This window comes from Meriones unguiculatus, chromosome 1 (assembly GCF_030254825.1).
Source record: "Meriones unguiculatus strain TT.TT164.6M chromosome 1, Bangor_MerUng_6.1, whole genome shotgun sequence".
NCBI classification, from domain to species: domain Eukaryota; kingdom Metazoa; phylum Chordata; class Mammalia; order Rodentia; family Muridae; genus Meriones; species Meriones unguiculatus.
In genome coordinates this window covers 45,807,706-45,830,175 of record NC_083349.1, presented here as the reverse complement: position 1 = coordinate 45,830,175, position 22,470 = coordinate 45,807,706, and the positions used below count along the sequence as shown (strand labels likewise).

The following is a 22,470-nucleotide window of genomic DNA, read 5'->3' as shown; positions in this document are numbered from 1 at the left end:
TACCACAATTTCTGTATCCATTTCTCAATTGAGGAACATCTGGGTTGTTTCCAGATTCTGGCTATTACAAATAAAAAACTGCATGGTACTGGCATAGAAGCAGAATGGTGGATCAATGGAATCGAATAGAAGACCCAGAAATAAACTCACACACCTATAAATGCTTGATTTTGACAAAGAAGTCAAAACCATACAATAAGGAAAAGATAGCATCTTCAACAAATGGTGCTGGTCTAACTGGATGTCTACATGTAGAAAAATGAAAATAGATCCATATTTATCACCCTGCACAAAAACTAAAGTCCAAGTGGATCAAACCTCAACATAAAACCAGAAACACTAAATCTTTTAGAAGAAAAAGTAGGGAAGAGCCTTGAACTCAGTGACACAGGAGACAACTTCCTGAACAGAACACCATCAGCACAGGCTCTAAGCTCAACAATCAATAAATGGTACCTCATGAAACTGAAAAGCTTCTGTAAAGCAAAGGACACTGTTGTCGGAAGAAAACATCAGCCTACAGATTGGGAAAGGATCTTCACCAACCCTGTATCTGACAGAGGGCTAATATCCAGAATATATAAAGAACTCAAGAAGATAAACAGCAACAAATCAAGTAATCCAATTAAAAAATGGGGTACAAAGCTAAACCCAGAATTCTCAAGAGAGGAATACTGAATGGCAGAGAAACACTTAAAGAACTGCTCAACATCCTTGGCCATCAGGGAAATGCAAATCAAAATCAAATGAAATTTGATTTGATGCAAATCAAAACCCTGAGATTTCACCTTACACCCATCAGAATGGCTAAGATCAAGAACTCAAATGACAACACATGCTGAAGAGGATGTGGAGAAAGGGGAACCCTCCCCAATTGCTGGTGGGAATGTAAAGTTGTACAACCACTCTGGAAATCAATCTGGCACTTTCTCTGACAATTAGGAATAGTGCTTCTTCAAGATCCAGCTACACCACTCCTAGGCACATATCCAAAATATGCTCCAGTATACAACAAGGACATTTGCTCAACCATGTTCATAGCCCCTTTATTTGTAATAGCCACAATTCAAATCTTAATTTTACCTCCTTTCATCCTATTAACTCCAAATTCTGCTCAGTCTAAATACCAGCGACAAAGCTTGCTTCAGGCTAACCTACAGTGCTCACAGTGGCTAATGTGGACATTTGGATAGTTCATAGGTCAGTTGATTTGCTGAACTGTAAGTTCTATCTTACAGAGGAAAGTTAGCACCTTTCTGTAGTCCGAGCATTCTCCCCACAAACACTGAGACATGAAAGGACTCCCAGAATGCCCATCATTAAATGCTCTGACTAATGACGCCACCACTTTACAGTTCTAGAAAGGGAGCAACTACAAGTTTCAGTGTAAAAATCACACAAAAGGCTAGGGAAGAAGGTTTATTTAGCTTGAGGGACTACCATTATCGCTCTTCATCTGGAATCTCTGAAGGCACAACGCATTAGTACTGTGATTTTTATTGAAGGTGATAGCACTGAAAAACACCACCGTCACTACCACCACCAAAACAATAACAACAGAAACAACATCCAACAACAAACCCTACAACTTTTGGTTTTTTAAAAAAGATGTAGTTGAAAGAGAAAACACCAATAAACACAGTGACAACACAGGATAATACAAATGCTTTGTAAAAGAAAACTCGAAACAAATGCCACAGTTGTGTACTTAATGTGTGCTTAAGTGCTTCCTGCTCATTAGAACTTTAAAGGCTGCGGATTCTAGAAAGCTATAAAACACATCAGTTATGACTTTGTTTACAGGAAACCCTGTCTGGAAAGTCTAGCCCCCAGAGGAAATGATGGATATAAATAACTCTATTGACAATCTATTTTAGTAACTGGAATTTTCCATATCTTCCTGTGGATAGCCAGGGAGAAACCCTCAGGGAGAAACCCTTTTGCGTTCATGCTGGCAGCCAAGAGGGACCTCAAGCCCTCACAGAGGTGCAGGAGCCCAGGGGCAACTCAAAAGTGCTGTTGTGCTTGTTTGGAGGAGTCTTCAGACTGAGGAAGAGAGGCCAGTCCTTCAGGCTCCCGATGGAAGCGCTGGGCTATCATCTAAGGCAACTGAAAAGTGCAAATGGCAGGTTGTGAAGGCCAAGGGGTCCTCACTCAGCATCCAGAAGCTTCTTGAGGGTGACCCCTCAGATCATTCCAACTCCTGAGGCCACAGGTCCAGATCTGGAAAGAGGAGACCATGGATAGGAAAAATAAATAAATCATGGTTTTGATTAGGACACATATAACCTTTCCAAATAGACTGGCGAGAGAAATGACCTTAAAAAAAAAAAATCCATGTATCCATCTTAATCAGCAAGGTTCAAGGCCTTTCGTGCCACACTCTCCCACTGCCATTGTCCTAGCACTGCGGCAGGAGCCTTCCCCTTCACCCTGTGGACCACAGGCAGCCACGCTATGTTGAAACATTTCACAGGGTGTCATATGCCCTGGAGCTGAAGTTGCAGGCAATAGTGAGTTGCTCAACATAGATGATGGGAACTGAATTTGGGTTCTCTGCAAGAACTGCAAGCCCTCTAAACCACCAGGACCTCTCCAGGCCCTTTACCTTCAGTTTTTAAAGGCTCTGGCAGTTCCAACAAGCTGGCTCACTCCACACACTCGGCCAAGCCCATGGCCAAGACTGTTCCGACGTCTCTTGGTTGATTTGTTAAAACTGCTTGGGTAGGTCACAGGGCCCATTGTCCTATCAAGTGGTAGTCTAGATGTTGCCATGAACTTTACGGATGTAATTAATGCATAGCGTTAGGTAGATTTTAGGCAGATTATATTCCAAAGTGTAGGTTCCTTTTAATCAGATGAGTCCCTGGGAACAAACCAGTTCCTAGGGACGATGAAACTGCCTGGAGACTGAAATATGAAAACTCTGCCCCAGTTTCCAGCCTGCTGGCCTGCTTCACAAAGCTCAGTCTCACTGTCCGCACAATCATGAGTGCCAATCCTTTACATTGACTCTATCCGTCTCTCTCCCTCTGTCGCTCTCCCCTCCACCACTCTAGGCTCTGTTCCTCTGGAGAGGCCCTGGTACCCAACAACAGGGACCAGAATTCCTGGTCATCTCACTTCTCTACTGGTTGCTTTGTTGTGTATGTCAGGTAAGGATGACTCAGACTAAAAAGGTGGTGGTGGCAGATGCCTTTAATCCCAGCATTCGAGATGCAGAAGCAGGCCAATCTCTGAGTTCGAGGCCAGCCTGGTCTAGAGAGTGAGTTCTAGGACTGCCAAAGCTACACAGAGAAACTTTGTCTTGAAAAACCAACCAACCAACCAACCAACCAACCAACCAACCAACCAAAAAAGGAATGAGAGTTTTCTGATTAGGTGGATAGATATTTGTTACAAAATACTCATGATACTGTTGACATCAACAAAGATGTTCTAATGCCACAGTACATGTTGGCATTCAGGAGATCGAACAAGTCTTTCTGTGTCCTCTGACTTCTTAAATATATGTTTCTACCCTGAATGATCTATGTGTTGATCATGATGGTTGGTGGTTTGCTTCTAGCCCAGAAGCTACAAATGGGTCCCCTGTGTGTGATTTGGCTAATTGGCAATGGTTGTATCTAGTATTTAATAGCTATCAGACATTGCATAAACATCCATGTTTCCATCTTCTTGGCAGTGACAGGTTAGAGCTGAGCTGGCAGGTTCCCCACTCCCTTACCAGGTTACCTCAGACCTTTCCCTCATTTTATCAAGTGCTTCTCAGAGATCGGTGTTTCTCTCCTCTGCCCTCAGGCCCATCCCATGCCCCTGGCCCCAGTGGCTGAAGGAGTTACTTAAAGAAGCTCGCTGAGTCCGTAAGATCTATAGACTCAGGCAGGTGCCTCTGGGCCAAGGACATCATTTTATAGGAACTGGGGGTTTTCAGTTCTGAAGAAATGGAGATTTTAGTAGGGCTTGCCAGGGCTGATGGGAAACTACGTTGAGTCAAGAAAATCTGCTTGCTGACTCAGCGCTCAGTGTAGTCAGAGATCTGTGTGGAGTCTCTTTGTTCCTTGGCTCTGTACCCAGGGTGCTGGGTCTACAGCAATTGCTTTCAGACCAGTGGTCCCCAGGCATGGGGAAAGCGCTGAGAGCCCCTCTTAAGGCTTTCATCACATTTTGCACTGATGGTTGCTGTCTCTGATGGGTGAGGTGAAGGCTTCCTAGGGTTGTTTTTACAACTTTTGGCTTTGGAATTGTGCTATGCACAGCAGAATTCTAAAATGAGCAAGCTTCAATAGTCCGAGTTCCTGACACAAAGGTATATCAAAGTCTTCTGATTCTCCTGCACCGTTTTGGTCGAGTCAAGTGCCACACCAAGAAAGCTAAATGTCTCCCATTGTCCCACAGAACCCAAGTGTGGCGATTCCCCTGCAGACTTTACAGCAGGCAAGGAAAACCAATTAGGGTGAGGTACAACTTGGCTCAGCCCAATTATATTGTAATGGGTACCGGACCAGAACTTCAAGAGTCTGGCCCAGATCGTTTTACTTCAGCCATATTTAAGCACAGCACAATTTTGGAAAAACTATTCAGGGATCAGTTAACTCAGCCCCAAGTGCACAACAATTTAAGACATTGCTTAGATTCTTTACAAAGCACACATCTGGCTCCTTTCAAGAGAATGGGGACTGCTGACTCAGAGATAGTGCCCAAGAGTTATGGTGTAGGGAGCATGACTGGGCTAAATATAATACCTGTGGGTGTCAGGACTGGCCCGGTCCTAAGATAAGATAGAAGTCACTTAGGCTGTTGTAAATCACTCATGAGGATGGCCTCTAAGGGGAAAGGATAGCGTTTGGGATAAGTAAAGTCTGTGGGACATGGGCAGAGCCTGTCAGATAGACAGCAAAGGATCATCAGATTGTAAAATTCCATCCTTTCTGGCATTCCAAGAAGATCGGTGGCACACCTCATACCACTGAAGAGATAAGCTGTGCGTTTAGCTTTCCTGGCTTCTCCAGTGCTTATGTGTGTGCACAGGCCTTTTTGCCTTCTACACCCAAGCCTTCCTGATCCCAGAAGCACTGATCCCAAGCCTTACACCTTCCACTCAGCCAGCCTTCAGGAGCACAGTGCCCTCCCTTCTGACATCCACAGAGCATCCTGTCTCTTTCCCTGATTCCAGTCATGAGCCTGTCAACCTCCTCAAAAGGCTTCATTAGCCCCGAATTGCTGCTAACTCATAAGCCCCACAATGTATTTCTTTTTAAATAATCCTTAAAATTTGTTCTTTTCTCATGTATTACATCCCAACAACATCCCTCCTCCCCTTCCAGTTCTTTCCCCCACCTCCCCTATCCCCAATCCACTCTTCCTCATTTCCCTTCAGAAAAGGGCAGGCCTCCCAGGGATGTTAACCAAATGCTTATCAAGTTGTGGTATGACTAGACACCTCCCCTCCTGTGAAGGCTGGACCAGGCAACCCACTAGGAGGAAAAGGGTACCAAAAGCAGGCAAAAGAGTCAGAGACAGCCCCACTCGTACTGTTAGTCTCACAAGAAGGATCAAGCTGCACAACCATAACATATATGCAAAGGGCCTAAGTCAGAGAGAATTTAGGGATACAGACAGAGCAAAGAATGGTGAGATTGCTCCTGGCCCGAAATGGGTGCCATCTTTGCTCTCCAGCAAAGACATGGAGCAAAGCACAGCTGCAAGAACAAGCCTAGCAGAAACGCTACCACATAAGAAGCTTCTGTGCACACTGATCCTATTTGACTTTCATGAATTAATTAGCATAATCATGAATACAGTTCTCCCTCTCTATCTCCATGTACCACACCACTGGGTTGACCAACTGTGGGTTGAAAATATTTGAGAAAGACAAAACAAAACAAACAAACCGTGTCCATACTAAATGTTTGTGGATAAATTTCCTTTTTCTGTTTTTTACTATTAAAATGCATTTTAATATTTTACCAGTAAAGCATATGACTTTATAATGATTATTCTTTAAGCAAAAGCTTTTTTTTTTTTTCTGAGACATGGTTTCCATGTATAGCCTTGGCTGTCCTGGACTTGCTTTGTAGACCAGGCTGGCCTCAAGCTCACAGAGATCCACCTTCATCTGCCTCCCCAAGTGCTGGGATTACAGACATGTGCCACCATGCTAAGTGCAAAAGCTATTCTTAAGATATAGGTATGTGCTGGCTTATCTTATATCAACTTGATACACAAACTACAGTTGTCTGGAAGGAGGGAATTTAATTGGGAAAATGTGCTGGATAGTTTATGTCATCTTGACGTAAGCTAAAGTCATCCGAGAGGAAGGAATCATAATTAAGAAAATGCTTCCATAAGATTGGGTTATAGACAAGTCTACATGGCATTTTCTTAATTAGTGATTGATGGAGGAGGGCACAGCCCATTGTGGGTGGTGCCATCCCTGGGCTGGTGGTCCTTGGTTCTATAAGAGCAAGATGAGCAAGCCATGGAGAGCAGGCCAGTGAATAGCCCCTCTCCATGGCCTTTACTTCAGCTCCTGCCTCCAGGTTTCTGCCCTGTTTGAGTTCCTGTCCTGACTTCCTTCTATGATAAACAGTAATTGGAAAGTGAAAGCCGAATAAACCCTTTCCTCTCCAACTTGCTTTTTGGTCACGGTGTCTTATAGCAATAGTGATCCTACCTAAGATAAGATGTAACATCAACAGTGCACTGTTAAAGTCAGACTTTAAGCCACCAACACCTCATTGTTTCATCTCCACCTACACAGAGGTGACAGGGATTGGCAACAAGTGTGGCCACATGGACAAGGCCCCTGGGGATGGCTGGGGGAACAGACGGCAGGTACAACTGAGTTCCCCAGCAGCTAGTTTCACATGACAATCTAGCCAAAGTTACAAAGAGAGCCAGAGACAGGGCTGCTGAGCAGTGCAAAGAGTGAGCATATTTATACATATATACATACATACACACACACACATGTCTACAGAGTATGCTTCTCAAAATGCATTTCATGGAAAAAATCCACACAGAGAATAGAGCTGGGACCATTGCTGGCTTCGCCTATCTGGGTGATATGACGTTGCTAACATGATGTTGGCCAGAACACTTAAACTGAAGGCTTTAAAATATGAAGTAACAAAAATGCATATTTTATAATATGGGAAATAAGACTATCTGTCAGAAAAGTGAGACTGTATTTCCGAGAGCCTCCCGTGTCTGAAGGCTCATAAATCGTTGCTTTAAGCTCCCCTAACATTGACAGGCCAGGGATGGAAATAACTGCATCCATCCACACGAGACTGAGGGGTCCTGAAGAAGTCCCCGGAGTCCCTAGGACCTGCCCCACTTTCTACCCAGAACCTATGGCTCCTCCATCCATAGTCCATCCCAGAGCACCTTACCTCCGCACAAGAGAGGCCTCCAGAGGGCAGGAAAACAAAACAAAACAGGAGCAACATTCAGTGCGGCACCAGGCCCCGAAGGCATGAAGTTGGAGCACTCAACTTCAGTAGTAGTAATAAAATCATGAGGAAGGGGATGCTAGAGCAGTGATTCTCAACCTGTGGGTCGCGACCCCTTGGGATCAAATGACCCTTTCACAGGGGTCACATACCAGATACATAGGCAGTTACCCTACAATTCATAACAGTAGCAAAATTACAGTGATGAAGTAGCAATGAAAATAATTTTATGGTTGGGGGTCACCACGACATGAGGAACTGTAGTAAAGGGTGTCAGCCTTAGGGGTTGAGAATCCTGGCCTACAGTCACCTTCCTCCTGCTTCCATCACTGTTACTTTCTTGCTTTCTCCGTGAGTAGCAAAACAGGCTCAAGGTAGGCAATAAAAAACCTAAAGCAGACACCTGAAAGACACCTGCACAGACTTTTTGTTACCATTTGAAGGGGAACTGTCCCTCACGCCCCACCCCCACCCCCGTGTTTATACACCTGGTCCCCAGCTGCTGCTGTTCATGAGGTTGTAGATGCTTTATGAGGCGGCAGTTACCTGGAGGAAGTAGGTCACTGGGGTCTGGCCTTGAGGGTACTAGCTTGTCCCTCCTTCCTGTTTCACAGGCGCTTCCTGCTTTATTGAGATGTGAGCAAGGAGTTGTCACGCATGCTCATAGGGCCAAGGAGGTGCCTGCTGCCAACCCTCCCTCTCCAGGATGGACTCTATACCCTCAAACCCATGGTCCCAAATAAACCTCTCTTAAGTTGCTTCTAGCCTGGTGTTTGGTTACTACATGGAGAAAGGTGACTAACACACCCTTGGTTTTGCCATTGCCACGATAAAGTGCAGTGCCACTGCTGTTTACGAAGCATCTGCACTGTCGTGGGTATTTTAAGCAGTCAACACGATTTCAAGCCCGTGGGCAAATGCAAATTTACCTAAGGGCCACGAGGATTCGCTGATTTAAGTGAGAACCAGAACCAGTCCCCACGGATATTGTGAGATAGTTGAACCTACCAACTCAAGCTGAGATAGAGAAGGAGGCGGAAAAAAAAGAAAAACAAAATCATGCTTACTCATAGTTCTGTTCACCTCTGTATTGTGGTCGGCAGCATTTGTTGTCTGTAAAAACCAACATCCCAGAAATGTCTAGCTTCAGAATGACTCCTCCCTTTTCACTTAAAAAATAGTTTTATTGATTCTTTGAGAGTCTCACGCATGCACACAATGGATTCTGAATATATCCGACTCCCCATACCCTCCCAAGAGCCATCTCTATCTTTACACCTCCGGTCCCTCCCAACTCTGTGTCTTCCTGTGAGCTGCCCATCCACTGGAGCATGGCCCACTTACCAGGGCCCACATCCTTAAAAAGAACTGACTCTCCCTCCCCAGGAAGACACCAGCTGTCAGTAGCTTCTCAGCTGAGTGTGGGGCTCAGGACAACCCCCCCCCCCCCCGCTCCATGCTGAAATGTTGTAAATGCTCCATCTAGTTTGGCTCTTGTACAGGTATCCACAGCTGCTGTGAACTCATGAGCACAGAGGTACCATTGATGTTTACAAGACACTGTTTTGTTCCTGTCTTTTCCAACCTCTGTCTCTTACAGTCTGTTTCTTCCTCCTTTTTCGGTCCCTGAACTGTTAGGTTTTATGTCAACTTGACACAACCTGGAGTCCTTAGAGTAGAAGGAGCTTCAGTTGCAAAAATGCCTCTGTAAGATCCAGTTGTAGGTCATTTTTAAAAATTAGTGGTCCATGGGGGAGAGCCCAGCCTAGTGGGTGCTTGTCACCCCTGGGCAGGTGGTCCTGGGTTCTATAAGAAAGCAGGCTGAGCCAGCCAGGGGGAGCAGGCCAGTAAGCAGCACCTCCATGACCTCTGCACCAGCTCTTGCCTCCAGGTTCCTGCCCTGCCTGAGTTCTTGTCCTGGCTGCCTTTAGTGAGGAACAATGTGGGAGTGTAATCACAATAAACCCTTTCCTCCCCAATTTGCATTTTGGTCGTGGTGTCCCGTGGCAGCAGTAGAAACCCTAACTAAGACAGTCTGCAAACTGTCTTAGCTTCAGAATGGCTAAGGGGAACGGGTGGGAGTGTGATAGTGATGTCCTGTTTGCGGCTGAGCCCTTCGGGGACAACTAACTCTCTGAACTTTGACCAGTGGTGAGTTTCTGTGCTAACCCTAGCACACTGCGTACAGGAACCTCAGGTCTGGCTGCCGCACTAGTCTATGAACACAAAGACACAAATTTAGAGAGCAGGTTGATACTGTTGCCCCTTCAGCAAAATCATTGCAGCAGGCTCACCACTGGGGGCTACGAGCCCTCCAATCATGAATTCTTGGCCACAGGTACCGGCCATGCAGCTCCTCCTGTGGAGTGGGGGCCTTAAATTCAGTCAGAATGGTTGGTCACACCCAGGGCATTATTGCAACTACTGAAGCCATGGCTCTATCTTGCCATGTCGGCCATTGCCGTGGCTCATAAAACTCTAGTGGGTCAGGTGTGGGTGGCTCACCCCACCCCTAGCAGCTTGCACTGTACCCATGGTATGAGGAAAGATGGCCAGCATGGAAGAAGCTTCCTGGTTGGTACTGCCTCAATATTTCTGTGTCCTGTGTCTTCTATAATAAAGACTTACCGCCAAGTCCTGGTGGGCAACCAAGAGCGAGGGCAACAGCTTGTATTGTTTTGGGGTCTCCAGGGTGCCCCTGGAGGGGGCCACCCCCTACCTTGCACGGGGCTTTTTGTTTGGCCACCTGTAGCTTCTGGGAGGAACATTATCATTATCCCCGATGTAAAGTAATTCTAACTAAACTCTTTAATATGAATATGTAGATTATATGAACACACAGATTCCATCATGTGAATTATGTATTCCGCTATATGAACATGTAGATCCCATCAAGCTTTTCTGGTTTCATTTCTCCCTTAACTAGGTGCACTTGTTCCTTCCCATCAGGTGTCCTTCCAGGACTTGACACTCAGCTGGCTGAACTGCCCTGCACGGTCCTGCTGCTTCTTTGCTGACCAGGTTTTTAGTAACTCCACCGTGACCATGCTGACGCTGGCCTGGGCTTCAAGGGTCAACCCATTACCACACTCACCTCAGTCTTCTTTAAGAAGGTTTGCATGTAAAGGGAATCCAATGCTCAATTCAGAGGAACTGTTCTACTACAATGACCTATTGCCAAAGGTCAACGTTGCTATTCTCCATGGGCCTTAGGGTAACTGGAAACCTACATCTTTGGCTTTTGGTTTAGAGTTTTTAGTTCTGACTCAGTCCTCTAGGATAACACCAACTAATATCTTGGTTTCTGGGCTGGTTTTGGCTAGAAAATTGCTAGTGACCAGTTCAGGATCAGATGGGGATTCTTAGTATTTGAGTCTAAAATCTTAGAAACTTTTATTAAAAATATTTTGTTATTTTGGCTTTTTTCCATTTTTGAAATGTGTTCAATTGTCTCTAATAAAAATGGGGAAGAAGACTGGGGAAGTAACTTAAGAAAACCACTGCTGCTAAGTATGAAGACCTGAGTAGCACACGCTTGGGAGCTGAATGCACCCTTCGGGCTCGGAGGCCAGCTTCAGGCACCGGTAGGAGTCGTTGTGTGGAGTAAACAAGGCACATGGTTCCTGAGGAATGGCACCCGAGGTTGATATCTGTATTCTACGCACAGGCATACACCTTTGCACCAGTCATGCATGAACATGTATGAACACACACATACCTGCACATATATGTACATATAGGATAAAATAAAACACAAATATGGGACTACTATGTTTTTGTGTTTTCCTCTAACTTACTATGTAGCCCCAGCTAGTCTCAAAGTAGAAATTCTCCTGCCTCAGCCTCCCAAGCCTGGCATCACAGGCTTGCATCACTGTGCTTGGCTTCCCATTGCAGTTTTTAGGAATTCCCGTACAGTGTATATTATGGAAGTATCAACACCACTTTGAAAATCAAACATACACATGCGACACACACATAACCTGGTTCTTTCCCAGAGTTTGGGAAACATGGTTCTCAAGACCTGAGGACTTGAGATTTTCTTCCACTTTCAATTGGCAATTAATGGTTGCTGTGGGAGGGGGTGTCATTTTCTTCAGTGGTGTAGCCACCGAGAGGTTAACCTTTCTTTAGTAAGTAACCCCACCTGTATTCCTGCAAACAACTCCAATTAAGCTCAGCGAATCACATACAAAAGGAAGTGAAAGTAGGGAGCAAACCTGTTAGAAGGAAGAAGGATGTCAGGAGAAAGGAAGGGGACTAAGAGTGGGGGGAATGGAAGATGAAATGTCTAAAATTCATTATGTGTTTACATATCCATGTATAAAATTGTCAATGAATAAAAAACTAGAAAAAAAACTTAAAATTTGGTTGAGCATAATCTTACATATCCCAGAAAATGTTTTAGATACTGAAAGTTTATGTATTGATGAGAAACAGTTTTCATATTCATGAAACTTAAGTCTAGCTGATAAAGTAGAACTTGACATCTTTGAGGGGGAATTTGCCAGTTTCTTCTCTGGAACGCATCGTGTCACTCTTGATCCTTGAACTGTTGAATGGCCCTTTGAAAGGGATGCTTACTATTAGGCTTTTTATTATGGGCCAGCAGTGGCTGCCCTCCCCGTACTCAGCAGGCACAGTGAGTTGTGGGTAAATCTGTACAGGAGCCAAGGAGGCTTCTCTGTCTCTACTTCAGTCTCAGGACAACAATGGCCCAAAGAACTGAAGAGGGAGAAGCTAAGGCTCCTGACTCGGGTTCCTCATGAGGGTCTGGTGTGGAAGGGGCTAACGGTGTAGCTGTTGAGAAGACAGGGGGGCCTCCTCTCCCAAGTCATGAAAGTTTAATGTGATCTACGTGGGGAACTGCTCTATCATGGATTCCTTTGCACGGTGGCTGTTGATACCTGGAGGAAACAGATTCTATGTGGCAGGACTAGGGAACTATCCACAGTTCCAGTGGATTAGCTACGGCACGCTCACATGCCACTTGCCGCTGGGCCCAGTGCAAGACACACTTGGCTGAAGGGACATTTGGGACTTTTTGTTTTAGTCACAGTTGTGAACAGTCAGTCCCTTACACACTTGGCCCTCAGGGACAGCTCAGATCAGCCCTCTGGTAGGCTCACTTAGCTCCCTGGGACGCTAGGAGCTGCCTGATCTGGATGCTGCGGGTTGAACTCCAGTGCTCTGTAAGATTGCTCCCTTAACCACTGAGCCATTTCTCCAGCCTAATCATGATGGCTTTTCACACACACATACACTTCAGTTGTATCCATTCCCAGGTATAAACCTGCCCTGTGCCTCTTTTCCCCTTGTGCAGCTGCCCTGTGCATTTATTTTTTAAATCCAAAATCTATATATGAAAGGAAATATAATGTCTGTCTGCACTGTCTGAGTTGGGCTTAAAATGATGACCTCCAGCTTCATCCATCCCCCTGAAAATGACATCATTTTATTTTATTTTTTCTTTAAGGCTAAATAGTGCTCTGATGGGAACACATGTCACATTTTCTTTAACCGTCCACCCTGGCTGATTCCATGACGTGGCTATTGTGAATGGTTAAGTTGTCCTTTTTAAAGTGATTAAGGGGTCCTCAGGCCCTAGGCCAGACACTCTGTAAGATCTGTGGGAAGGGCAGGGTATAAGACTTTAGTGAGCTTCCATTGCCACAGCAGTCTGACGTCATGGGTCTATAGTCTGGACTTTATGCAGAAGCCACAGTTCTGTTAACAAACTCAGTATTTCCTTTCTTTGCTCTTCTCCCTTCCTCTCCACTTAAAAGAATCCTCCTGCCTGCCTCTACCTCTTCTGCTCATTTCTTTTGTCTGCCTCCTTTATTCTCTCTTTTTCTCTTTTCCTCCTTTTACTTATTTTTCTCCCCTCTCACCCGTTCCCCCTCTCCTTTCCTTCTTCCCTTCCTCCTCCTCTTTAGGTTTTCTCTTTTCTCCTGAGGCTAGGTTTCACTGAGTATCCCAGGCTGCCTTTGACAGGATGCCCTCCCCACCTCCAGCCCCCCTGAATGCTGAGATCTCTCTTTCTCTTGACACTTCCTTGAATTCTGCAGTTAGAGGCTTCATGGTCAGCCCAGATAATGCGCAGAAAGGGCAGCAGACAAATAACACATGCTACTCCTCCAGATAAGGACAACAGATGGTGTCACCATCAGCGTAGGATGGTGACCACCAACCCCCACCCTGTCCCTCACCACCACCACCCCGGGGCTGCCCACTTCAAATGGCTTAGTCAAAGACAACATTTCCTTTTTGACAGACAAAGCCTGTGTAGACCTGGAAAGTTCACTGGCTGCTCACTCAGAGGTCACGGAGGAAAACACCAGACGGGTGTTTTCCATACATTCTGGGTTTCTTTTCTTTGTTTGTTTGTTTATTTGTAATTGTCTGGCTCCTTCCAGACAATTAAGGGACAGACAAACTACAGACAGACACAAGAACAGCTCTATGTAGATCTGGAAGCTGCAGACATGCCCCAGTCCCAAATGGTAGGAGTAGGTTGATGAGAAGGCGTGGGCTTAGAAGATGATCACAAAGACCCCTTCTAACTGAGGTGCTCCTAGCCTCTCTCTATTCCTCATCCAGAGAGAAGGGGTGGATTTCTAGGGGACCAGGAAGGTTTAACTCATGCCCGAAGGAGAAAAAGCGGGATGGAAATTAATAGCATCCTGGGAGAGGCTCTTGTTAACATCTCACCACTAAATGCTGTCTGTATTACCCAAAAGACAGCACTCTGGAAGCCTGGAGGGCAAGGCAAACTCTTTCAGCCCGGGAATGAACAACTCCTTAAAACAAAAACAGAAAAACCTCAGTGTGGGTTCAGCAAACTGAAGACTGAACCGTTTTCTTGGGGTAAAATGGCCCCAGGGCCGTCTCAAAGCCCTCTAGGCTTAAAGCGCTTTGCCGAAGCCTGGCAAGCTGCAGGCTCACATTGCTTGTAAGTCACTCACCTTTTTCTAGAATACAGCTTCCCACACAGCCTCTTCCCCAGGGCTACCGCTGCAACTGTGAAGGTTAAAGCAGCGATGCAAGACGGGATGAAAACATGAAGTGATGACGTTCTGGGGACTTTGGGTTCCATCCAGCCTGGGTGAATGAGAGAACCAGAACTCCATCACAGGGCAGCTCAGAGCTAGACCGACGGGGCTTCCTGAAGGGGCTCCCACCACACCACTATGGGCCAAGCCTCCACTCCACACCTCTCCCACACAGACTCCCAATTCTTTTCACAGCCACCCAGTGCAGCAGTCTCTACTTTGATCTTCATTTTCACTGGTGGGGGATGGGGAGGAGTGAGGCTGAGACATTTCCCCAAAGTCAGATAGCACATGATTCATCTGAGATACAGTCCAGACTGTCTGGGCCCAGATCCTGTGTCTTTTGCTACTCTGTCATTTCATCCACCCACCCACACTTTCGTTTCTTTCTTTCTCCCCCACCCCATCTCTGTCTCTATTCTTTACCTCCATTTTCTCTCTCTTCATCACCCTGCCTTTCTCAATCAAGTAGGAAAGCCCCTAAGCGTGCACGCACACACACACACACACACACACACACACACACACACACACACACACACACACTTATTTTCCCCCTTACTGATAAGAACTCAAGAGGTTAGAATCTGTACCATTAGTTTAAACTTAAAATTTAAAGACCCACAGGAGCCTTTGGAAACAGCAGAGCATCTCAGGAAGGGGGGACATGTTAAATCCAGCCAGTCAGGTGTGAATGGCTGCAACTGATCCCCCTTGTCTTGTCTGGACTGACCAAGGTGCTACCAATGAGGACGGCATCCACTTAGTGAGGAGGCGATAGGACGAGTGATTTGGAGGCTGGGAAACACCTTTGCAGAGTGCTGGGCATCTTCAGATTGGCCAGAGGGAGAGAAGAAAGGACAGCAGGGGTGTTCACACTTTGGCAATTAACGCTCTCACAAGTTAGCCTGTGCCTATTTCTGAGACTGGAACGTTGCCTCATGGAGTAATGGACACAGACTAAGCCTAACTGCTGTGTCAGAACAATTGTACAGAAGTACTCAGGAAGGAGGTGTGCGGGTGTGTGTGATTCTGGCTGCTCTGCTCCTGCCTCTCCCTCTACAGTGTTGAGAACCATGGAACAGCCCAGCTGAGGAAGGATCCCTTAGTTCTGAGTCAGTTTAGAGCCCGGGAAGCCTCGGGATGCTAAATAATCCATCCGTGGTCATTGTTTCCAAGGAAGTAACACAGCCAGGGTTGCAGTTCCAGATCTTCCTGACCCAAAGCTCAAGCTCCATAGGAATCATCCTCATCCAAGAGCATGTGGACACTAAGAGCAAAAAAAGATAAGGGCTTGTTTGCTTGAGGATTGTTGTGAAACTGATCATATTGTTTCTTTACTATAAAATGCATGCTGCATGCTGCACTGTGAGTCAGGCCCCTGCCTCAGTCAGTACCTTGAGAACCCTTGTTCCGTCCAGGTTTGCTCATAGATCCTTCCAGGTGTGGAATTTCTGCGCATCCCTGAAGACTTCAGCCTCCTTAGACTGTATTTGGAGAACAAGGATGGTACCTAAGCCATCCCTAGGTCCTGTATGAAGCCCATGAGAGGGGTAAGTCAAGGTTTCTGGGCTGAGCTGACTATCTAGTCCACCTAGCCGAACAGAAGTTACCTTGTAGCATCCTGCTGGTTATTAATCTTACCAGCTGCCTTTCTCCCAGTACCAAGTTATTGGCACATATAGCTCTCAGAGATTGCTTTTCTAGACTGTTGGGCCGGTACTTAGATGTAGCCTGCAATATAAACTAAGTTCAGACCAAGAATGGGTCTTCTGGATCTTGACTTTAAACCATCAGAGGTCTCTTCCAACATCCTTTCCTCTCTGAGGGCAGAGACATGGATCTAGTGATGACCCAGCTTTGACAATCCAACAAGGACAATATCCTGAGGAATGACAGAGCAACAAGATGGAAATAACCTGGGTTGCGGGAATGACTTATAGGATGTAGTCATTTAGATGCTTGGAGCACTTTCTCTCTCTAAGTATTATGTAAAAGGAAACGCACTGCTGCCTTGACTCATTGTACGTTTGAATATCTTCATTACAGCTGCACAGCCTACATATTTTTCTGTATTACTTTAGGATAACTGCATTCTCACTAAGAATGATAAGATAAGCAACAGGAAAAATCTCTGTCCTAGCCTTACCACACTGTCCTATGCACTCAGAAAGAAGGCAGGAATCTTGCTGGAGGCGACATAGTTTTTCCTCCTTTTACTATTTAGCATCATGTTCCCTTCGGTTACCACAGTAACTTTTTAACACGTGCATCATCATTTACTCTCACTGCATACCCGGGAGACTGAGTTCTAGGATAGCCCTATGGGATGTTCAAGCTCCAAAGCCAGGAGATGACAGAGATAACGTTTTAAATTTAAGTCTGGTTTCAGAGTCTATGTTCTCTTTTGCTTCCTGGACTCACCTCCAGGCGCCCCTGGAAGGCTTCACCTTTCTGCCAGCTCCACCAGTGTTTCACAGTTACTTCTATGTTCTAGCCCAGTCACATTTCCCTATGAAAGTGCAGTTACTGGCTGAGGAAAATGACCTAATAACTCTCTAACTACTGACCAAAATTTAGTACTTTCAGCCTTCTGTTCTAGAGTTGCAGGCATCCTCCCTCCCCGGGACTCTCATTTCTGCATGTGTTTAATTCACTGACTTCTGGAGAAACCCCGAGGTGGTTCACAGCAGTCAGCAGTGGATGAGTAGCTCAGTCTATGAGAATGAATAGAAACAGGGTAGTTATAAATCAGCTAGACAACGCTTTTAAGAAGTAGACATGCCAGGCACGGCTGGCACATGCCTGCAATCCCAGCACTCAGGGAGACAGAGGCAGGAGGATCTCTGTGAGTTTGAGGCTAGCCTGGACTGCAAAGGGAGTCCAGGACAGCCAGGGATACACAGAGAAACCATGTCTCAGAAAGAAGAAGGAGGAAGAGGAAGAGGAGGAGGAGGAACAGGAGGAGGAGAAGGAGAAGGAGAAGGAGGAGAAGGAGAAAAGAAGGAGGAGGAGGAGAAGAAGACAACTACAATGAAAGGACCTCTTGGGGGGATGTGACTGTGCTTTTCCTGCTGCTATTCTTTAGTATTACAAATCAGGGTGTTGTATCTGATCTGACTATCTACACAGACTAGGAGCTTTAAGATTATGTCTCCAACCCATCAAGGCAGCATTTCCCAAGCACTTGCCATGGTCAAAACACTCAGCTTTCACTATACCTGGATACAAAGAATCATGTGAACTATGAGAAGGTATGGATAATATAAATGTTATCAGAAGCCCAGCATACACACAGTGCCAGGAAAACAAGCAAGTGATGGTAACAGATCTCAATGAGCAAGATGGAAGCCTGAGTCCCTTGCATTCTGAAGTTGAGTGAGCTGCCTTAGAGAGAGGGTTGGATGGGGGCTGCCAAATAATGTTGCTTTATGGGAGAGGAACTTACAGTACAAAGAAGGTGTAGAAGTGGGAAAAGTATTGTAACAGGACCCAGGCCTTAGCACAACTGACTCCATAATGGAAGGGCTATTCAGGCCATAAAACTCAGCATGTAGACAGCACCCCCTGCCAAAATGAAAACAAAGACCTGATCCATCAAAGTCCATAGTTGTGGGAATGTCTCTAATGCGCCAACCTTGGTTTTTGTTTGTTTGTTTTTTACTTGTGTAGTTTTGCTTCTGGCTAACTGTTCTTGTTAACTTAAGTGTGTCAAACCAGAATATGTTTTTTGTGCTTAAAAGCTCATCCTGAGAAGGACATGGGAGATCCAGAACACCCAGATTTAGCCTCTGGCCTCCTTCTAAAGACTTTCTATTGGCTGGTCCCATGTCCAAGCAGTCTTCTCTGGTGGGTACCCCATGACATCTCTGGAGGTCCCACTGAGGCCCCAGAGACTAGACCTCAAGACACTGGAAGTCTCAGAGGCCCTTGGAGCAAGGAAGAGTACAGTGGTCAAGAGGCTCCTAGAGGGTGCAAAACCCGAGTTCTAGACCCCCAGGACTCTGTTTGAACAATTGCCATCTAATGCTTTGGAGGAGACCTCCACCCCCAAAGGAAACAAATTAGAAACTCTCCTGGTTTTTCACCTCAGAAGGTAAGTCTAGTTAAGGTGCCTTCTGTTTAAACATATAGGAGAGGTCGGAAGTGGCTGCTGATCCAGTGTCTGGGATCCATGTGAGATTCTGGTGCTGGATTCCTTCTGTCTGGTCAGGTGTGTGAACCTTGGTTGTCTTTACTGTGTGTGTATCTCTCTGTGGCTCTATATGTGTTTCTGTCAGTTCCCTTTCCCTAGATGGACCAGTTGCTACCTCTGTGGTGAGAACTCCCTGGCTTAAGACTGGTGTCCCCACCTGTTGGGGTCTGAATCCCTTTGGCTCTGCCTGGTTGTTGAGGGAAATGCCCCCTCCAAAAGCAAAGCAAACAAGAACAAATAGGCAACAAACAAACAAAACCCAAATCCCTCCACCTGTCCCACTCCTGGAGCAGGAGCTCTCAATGATCTCCTCGCTTGCGGCCTGCAGGGCTGGTTCCATTGTAGAGGTGGGGAGAGGCTCGGCAGGCTTGTCCTCCAAGGGGCCTCTGCTCCCCTTCCTCTACCTGTTCTTAGTAACCCCAGGGAAGGGGAAGAGAGAAGTCTTGCTCCTTCTTTCATGACTTACATCTCCTTACAACAAATGATCTGTATAACTGAAAAACTGAAAACCTAGCATTCTCTAAAAAGAAGCAGAAAAACCATGTCAGGCCCAGGTGAAGGCATCACTATTGGACAGTGCAGCCTACACAGAACAGATTTTTTTCCTTCTGTCCAACACTGACCAAGGAGGCATTCTTCACGGGGGCCTTTTCAGAAGGATTAGGACAGATTCTAAAGAGATTTCCTTTGCTACCGAGTCAGCCCAAAATATCAGGAAAATGTTATAAAAGCCAGAAAAAAAATCTAAGGTATAAGTAGGTCCCAGTTGTTGGGGTAGCTCAAAGGTGTTTTAACTGCAGAAAACCGACTGAAAGACAAGGCTCTTTGCATAACCTGAAATCCACTGTCACATTCTCTGATGATGAAACACAGTTAGAGCCAACAAAATTTTGATGTCTTGCCCTCAATCAGAAAAATATCTCCTAGCTGAACGTCCTGTCTCCAGTCAAAACATACAGCTAGGCTATCTCTCAGATTGATGACAAAAATTCCCAGAGGTATGGGCAGACACCCACCAACCACTCCCAGGACTGGCCCGACACCAACTTCCTATAATTGTTCAACTAATCAGCCCAACTACCCCCATTCGGATTAAACAACATTGAGAAAAAAAAAGGGGGGAGACTTTCTGCCCTTCCTCAGAGATTTCCTGGGAAAACAGATTTAAAAAGGGTCACTGGGGGACACTGGCAGAGTTACACACCTTGGGCTACAAAATGTCAGCTAAGAAAGTCCAGCTTTGTATATCGGAGGCTTTATTTGTATATTGACTGCCAGCTGAATGGAGGCGGAAGGAGTCTGTCTCAGAGGAGGATTACAGCCAGCCTTCAGAGACAGGTTTGGACAGTTGAGAGCTATGTGAGAGATGGGTGCAGCAGGATATCGCTGTCTCTAGATACAAGAGTTTGAGGAAATAGCAAGAGCCTCTATACAACAGCACAAAGCCAGCACTGAGCCCCTAATCTGGACTCAGATAAAACAAAAGGCATTTGAGGCTTTCAAAACAGCTCTGACTTCCACGCCAGCCCTAGACTTTCCAGATGCTTCAAAACTTTCTCATCTGTTTCTCCATGAAACAGAAGACAAAAGGGGTTTTTAACCCAAACTTTGGGGCCATGGAAATGCCCTGTGACATACCTGTCTAAATGACGAGAGCCTGTAGCTACAGGATGGCCCATCTATCTAAGAGCTCTGTCAGTTACTGATAGATAGTCTAAATCATCATCATCATCATCATCATGATGTTAACTCTGGATCAGGATCTGATACTCACAGCACCCCACAGCATTGACACCTCCACCGGCAGCATGAACTCTGGCTGTCTAATGCCTGTGTGACCCAGTAGCAGGCCCTACTCCTGGCACTACCCCGGAGTCCAGTTTAAAAACTCCACCACTATCAATCCTGCTACCCTCTTGACTGGTGACAACCCACAGGTGCTCATCCATGACTGTCAGGAGATGGAAGATGAGAACAGTAGTGAGAGCTGCAGTAATTTAACTAAAATAATCTGGACCCAACCAGGTACCTCAGCCCAGAGAGCAAAACTAAGCAATCTGATCCAGTTCTCAGATGGAGAGAAAGGAAAGTCCTCCACCGTGTGCACAGACAGCAGCTATGCTTTTATTGCTGCGCCTGAATTATAGAGAAAGAGGGCTTCTCACTGCTGGGAAAAAGGACATTAGAAAATCTTGGCCCTCCTAGTGGCTATTTAGCTTCTCTTATGAATCTCCATCCTCCTGCCTGCTGCTGACCTGGCTGCCTGACAAATGTCCCTAAGACCAGTGGGGCCTATTGATGTTCTGATGACGTACCCTGACTTGGTGTTGTTTGAGATTTCAGCGCTAAAGAAGAAATGGACATCTTACCACAGATTGATGGACAGTAGAGGGAAAGATCACTCTTTCGGAAACAACTGGCAGGACTCTGGGAAATGAGCTTCATCAGGCTATGCATGTGGGGTCCACAGAACTTCTGAGTTGCTCAGCAAGGTATTCTACACCTAGACTAGACAGCCTGGCGTGGGTTGTCTCAGACAAATGCCAGGTTTGTGCATAAGCAAATCTAAAACAGAGAAGCTTTTCCCAGGAAGGGGTCCAAATGAGAGGCTAACACCCCAAAAACTGGCAAAACTGATTTCACCAAGATCTAGCTTGCCAGGAGAAGTTAAAAACAACACTACCAACACCAAAACCAGTACTTTCTGGGTTTTCTAGGTGACTAGAAGCATTTCCACTAGGACTGATACTGTTCAAATAGTAACTTTAAAAGCTCCTCTAGGAACTGGTCCCCTGCTTTGGCCTCCTGCTAGCAATGGGGTCTGACAGTGGCTTGACTTTCGTAGCCAAAACCTCTAAAGCTTTAGACATAGATTGAAAGCTTCAATGTGCATTTAGACTTCCGACTTCTGGACAGGACATTAAGAGAAACTTTTACAAAACTCTCATTAGAATCCAGCGAAGGGTGGATGGATATCTTTGCTTTCCCTGGACCTGTTGCACCCCATATAGGGAGGGATTTATTTCCTATGAGATGATGTTTGGAAGGCCTCTCCCACAGCTCCCAGGTGCAGAGACCAGCAGTTGGCAGAACTCTGAGTATGCCATTATTATTATTATTATTATTATTATTATTATTTAATTTTATTTTCTGCGCATCAGTATAAAAGTGTCAGAATCCGTGGAACTGGAGTTACAGACAGTTGTGAGCTGCCATGTGAGTGCTGGGAATTGAACTTGGGTCGTTTGGAAGAGCAGACAGTGCTTTTATGCACAGAGCCATCTCTCCGGCTCTGACTATGCCATTCTTAAGTCACTACAGGCCCTCCAGTCTTGGACTATCCGAGAAACCCAGCCAACCTCCAAGTCTACCTCCAGTTTCCAGTTGTTTCAGTCTGGTGATACAGCAGCTATGCTTTTACTTTTATCTGAGTCAAGCATCAAGCCAAAGGGGCACTGAAACAACTTAGAAAGGACCCTGCCTGATGACTCTCTCTACTCCTACAGCAGTGATGGTAGCTGGCATTACACCATGGATCCACCACACCCAGGTCAAAAAAGTGGAAGCCCAAACGCCACTGCCAAGCGGACTGTCTCCTGGATTATGACCCATTAAAATTAAGGCTTCATTGGGCCCTAGGGAATAAGGAATTTTCAATTTCAAAAACTGGGGTCCTGAAACTGAGGCTTCCTGAAAGAATTTCTTTAAGAAGATTCTGGGAATCTTTTGGAAACATGACGAACCTGTGGTATCAAGATTCCATGCC

The 22,470-nt window shown here is 45.8% G+C and overlaps 1 protein-coding gene across 1 annotated transcript in view; it reads right to left on the bottom strand.

Moving 5' to 3' along the window:
- Nucleotides 1-1,406: 1,406 nt before the first annotated feature.
- Pdcd1lg2 (programmed cell death 1 ligand 2) overlaps nt 1,407-22,470 on the bottom strand; it is a 43,987-nt gene continuing 22,923 nt past the window's right edge. Inside the window, exons 4-5 of the mRNA XM_060388203.1 lie at nt 14,423-14,558; nt 1,407-2,223 (exon numbers count right to left, since the gene is read on the bottom strand). Of these exons, the coding sequence (XP_060244186.1) occupies nt 2,187-2,223; nt 14,423-14,558 (173 nt within the window). The 3' untranslated portion in view covers nt 1,407-2,186. The remainder of the gene's footprint in view (nt 2,224-14,422; nt 14,559-22,470) is intronic.